We start from the raw sequence: 4763 nt of genomic DNA on the forward strand, positions 1-4763 counted from the left end.
TGATTTTTCTTCCAATTCATATTGTTCATAACACCTCGAAAAATCCAATTTGGAGAAGAACCGGGCCTGAGCAAGGTCTGCAAACAATTCATCTGGATGAGGGAGTGGGTGCAACATCTTGTCACAACTGGAGAGATGGTTTGAGTAAAGTCGGCACAAACCCGAACACTTCCATCTGGTTTGAGGACTGAAACGATTGGAGAGGCCCATTCTGACGAATCAATCTTGGAAATGGTACCGCGCTTCTCCATCTCTCGGATCTCCACAGCGACCTTCTCACGGAGTGCGAGTGGCACTGAACGTGCTCTGATGTAACAGGGACGAGCATTATCTTGCAGGTGGATCACTGCTTGTGTATGTTTCATTGTACTTCCTTTGGAGTCGTCGAATATAATATTATACTTCTTCTTTAGAATTTCCACACGGGATTCTGTAGAAGCGCCAGCCGTACATGTGTTGGTGGAATTGCTCAACTTCACCAACCCGAAATCTAGGCAATCACGAAAACCCAGGATTGGCTGCCCAATAGGAGATACAATAAACTTACGAACCACCGGGTCAGAACCATTTAATGAAACCAACAACCTGATAGAGCCCAGAGTCTTGACCTTTCCCCCACCAAAAACCTCTATTGGACCCGTATTCTTGATCACTTTGACATATCCACCAGATGTTTCGGTAAAATATTCACGTTCGATCCAAGGTCGAGTAACAGTTTAACTCTTCTCCCATTTATCCTCAGGAAGGCATAGGCCCTATCCCCTACTCCATCATTCAACTGGAAAGAGATGGAATAACTAGACGGTGCAGATGACGGACAGCATACTCTAAAATGGCCCATCTTCCCACACCGGGAACACTCCTTGCCAAACGCAGGGCATTTTGTCTTCTGGAAAACATGGCTTCTTCCACAAAACTTGCAGTTCCCTCTGTCCATCTTTGGATTAGCCTTTTGCGTCGACCACGTCCCTTTGGAGCGACGGAGACCTTTTGGCCCCTTATACTCGGATGCCATTACAGTTTCACTCGATCCCATTTCTTTGGCGTGGCTGATGGAGGTTTCCAATGCTCTGGCTAATGGCAACACGTCTGTCAATTTTGTGCTACCTCTCTCGAAGACAGTTTGGCGGAGCCGTGGGGACGACGTGTTCTTAACCACCACGTCGAGAATAATTTCGTCTTCGAACGAAACTTTGCAGCTCCCACACGCAAAGCGACCAAACTTTGCCTGGCCACGCAACCGAGTCACGTAATCATCCACAGGCTCCCTGACTCCCTGTTTCATCTCAGAGAGCCGGAAGCGTTCAAACAACAGACTTTCCGTTGGGGAGAAAGCATCCCGAATTGCCCTTACCGTCGAGGTGAAGACGTCCTCCTCAGGCAAAGCAACAATCTGTATGGTGTTGAACCATTGTTGGACCTCTGTCCCAGCACAGTGAAGCAGGAGATACTTTTTACGTTCCGGGGACAATTCCCCAAACAAGGACACGTAAATTTCGAATTCGTCCCACCATGACGACCATCTATGGCCCCTTCGTGGACCATCCATCACGAATGGAGAGGGCTGCCGTACCCCAAGCTGTCCCGTCGTGCCTGAAGCACCATCTCCAGAGGCTTGAGCCCCATCGTTGAAGTCGAAGGACTTGGGATCACAGCCACAACCCTCGATGTACTCTCTCACCAATGCCACGAGTTCCAATTTCTTTTTACCCCTCAATTCGTCCTCACTTCCAAGTTCCAACCTGGAACATTCGCATCTCAGCTCCGCGAGCGTGAGCCTTGGTAGTAGTTTCACCATCTTCGTCGCCACTTGTAATGTTCTACGAACACCACCAACAGACGGAAGTAACGGACCGGAGTAAAGCCAATAAGAACACCTTTGGATTGGGGGTACAATCATACACTAAAACATATATTCTATAAGGGATTACATTTAAAAGGATGTACATACATATAACTATTAAAATATATCAACTCGTAAAACACAAGGTACATTACTATCTATTTAAAACAAATCCCTACGTCATGATCTAAAAGTAAATAAAAGACAATACAAAAAAAAAGAAGAAGTTTCACAAAAGATAAATGCAATTTACAATTTGCAGTGAGAAAAGGAAAAGCTTTACGTAAAAATATGCAACAGATGGTCTCCTATAACGTCCCTTCCAAAATATGTATTGCTTTAATTTTCATTTAAGTATGTTTTTCTTACAGGGACACAAACATTGTTTTACAAACACTCACTCCCTCTCTGTAACAAAAATTAAACACAGATTGAAAAACTAAATGACAAGACTTAAATCTATGTATTAGTGTTGGGGTTCGGCCTGAAAATCCTAAACCGGTCCGAGACCGTTATGACTTTTAGTGTACCGAACTAATTTGGTCCCTTAAATAAGTTCGGCGGCTTTAATCCCTCCAAGAGATTATCCCAGTCGGTCTTATATAAAAATCAATCTCTTTAAAATTCTGTCAAGCCCGATTCTATAGATGAATTGTTGATGACCTTGGATCGACCTACAATTATTCTGTCATCTGAAGTAAAATGTGCTGTATAAATTATATTTGTAATACTCAAAAATCAGGCGGACAGGTAAGAAAATCAGTCGTCTATAACTCTATTGATTAATTGTTGAGACATTGGTAGGGTTTCTAAACTGTAAATATCGACCTACAATAACTCGTCATATGAAGTTAAATGTGTTACATAACAAATTGGCTAAAACGTCCCGGGCTTAACAAAGAAAATGTTTGTTTTTTTCAGTTAAAAATTGGCTTTTTAAAATTATTATTATTTATTCGCTTTATGGAGCGGAGTCCCCATAATACTTTTCAAGCCATTACTTAGTTTGAACGGTATTTTTTTCGATCAATGAACAGTGTAAAATTTAAACACGAGATTGTTTTTGATCCATTGTTTCGGAAATAACAAAAGAAGCGACACACTTATTAGAATAACTTACAAACTAAGGAACAAATTTTCATTAAACTTTGACAGCTGTCTCTTGAAGGTTGGTACTAACTGAAAATAAGTATCCCTGAAGCCATAAATTTTCCAGCCCATGTGTTCAATAATTTTGTTATTCATTTAGCTGCTTGGGGAGAAAAGTAGTCTTTATATTGAGATGATTATTCATTTGGGTTGGATTTGTCTTACAAAAACATCAATTTGATTTAAAATTCAGATTATAACCATTATATATATAAATTGTTGATCCCATCAATTGCGTTTCAAAATTGTGAACATTGACCTACAAATACGTCATATGAATTTAAATGTCTTGCAACAATAATATTTGTACAATTCATTAATCATAGGGGGAGAAAATCGGTCCACGATTTGAAAACGATTAAATTAGTTCGTTCTAAATAGCTCATAGAGAAAAACTCTATCCCGATCTTTCTCACAAAAAAAATGGGTCTGAATTGGCGTGTTTCTAAATTGTAAGGATCGACCTACAATGACGTCATATGAAGATTTATGTGCTGCTTAATAATTTTTAACAGCCATTAAAACAGGCCCAGGGGGGAGAATATCGGTCTACGGGGTGGTCATGGAAATCTGAACACCGACTTATTCGGCCATGTGAATTAGTTGTAAAACAAAACAAATTTGAGCTCTCTAACATACGTACAAGTCGAGAACATTACACTTGAACGTGATTGACGACGAATTTACATTCGCGCACTCCAAGCAGTTGGGTGTTTTCAAGACAACCGTCTACGCCGTTAGCAAGTCCAAAACGTTGGTGAGGAAGAAGGGGTCTGTCAAAAAGGCCAAACTGGACTCGGAGGAGTGGTAGAAGACAGCTCAGACCAATCCCTTTAAGTCCAAGAAGGCCCACTCAAGAGATTTTGGAATTTCACACCAGATTGTCGAGAGAGCTATTAAAAAAGTAGGAGGAAAGACCCCTGTGAGGCTGGAGAGGCCACTTTTGACAACAGTAAGGCAATAAATCCATCTCCTCCGTTGCAAGACTCTTTTGAATGAGTCTTTTGAGTTCTTTTGGCCCCCTACAGCCCTGATGATAAGCCTCTCGACTACACCTTTTGGTTACAGAACAACGACGATGACATGTAAGTCCGCCATTCAAGCAACGAGGCTATCAAATCAGCTGTCAGCCAGCAATAGGATGACATAACAGAGGACTACAGGCATTCCACCTGGAAGTCAAAATTATTCTCTAAGGGGGGGGGGCAACATTAATGATTAAGAGAGCTCAGAGACACATCTATTTATAGTTTGAATTTTGTTGAAATTCTATTGTTAAATGATAAAATTTTAAAATTCAAAGTGTTCCAATTTTAATGAACCACTTGGTATATATTGAGACGGGTCATAATTCGGTCTGGATCAGTCTTACAAAAAATCTGTCTAAATCCATTCTGAAGATGAATTCTTTAAAACGTCATTTGTGTATCAAAATTGTAATGATTGGACAAGGAAAATGAATGTTTTGTATAAATCATATTTGTACATTTCATAACTCTGAATGGGGGATTAAATCTGTCCACGATTTAAAAAATGTCTCAATCTTGGTCTGTGGTCCAGACCGAAATATCTGTCCAAATCGGACAGAAAAATAACTGAACATCAAAACCAAAAATAAATATTGGCTTTGAACCACGTCTCAACACTAGTATGTACATATGTATGGACAATAATGCCACAATTATTTTTATTTTTGTATGTGCATGCCGTAAAAATCTGTTACCAAATGATATATTGTTCGTTAAGTAATACATTGAAAACTAAATTGCTC

At 40.2% G+C, this 4763-nt stretch overlaps 1 protein-coding gene across 1 annotated transcript; it reads right to left on the reverse strand.

The window, feature by feature from the left end:
- Positions 1–649: 649 nt before the first annotated feature.
- Positions 650–1798, reverse strand: LOC121121627 (uncharacterized). The gene has a single exon (XM_040716594.1). It carries the CDS (start codon positions 1796–1798, stop codon positions 650–652), a length of 1149 nt encoding a protein of 382 aa, XP_040572528.1.
- Between the last annotated feature and the right edge of the window lie 2965 nt (positions 1799–4763).

The sequence above is a fragment of the Lepeophtheirus salmonis genome, chromosome 7 (genome assembly GCF_016086655.4).
Source record: "Lepeophtheirus salmonis chromosome 7, UVic_Lsal_1.4, whole genome shotgun sequence".
NCBI lineage: Eukaryota > Metazoa > Arthropoda > Copepoda > Siphonostomatoida > Caligidae > Lepeophtheirus > Lepeophtheirus salmonis.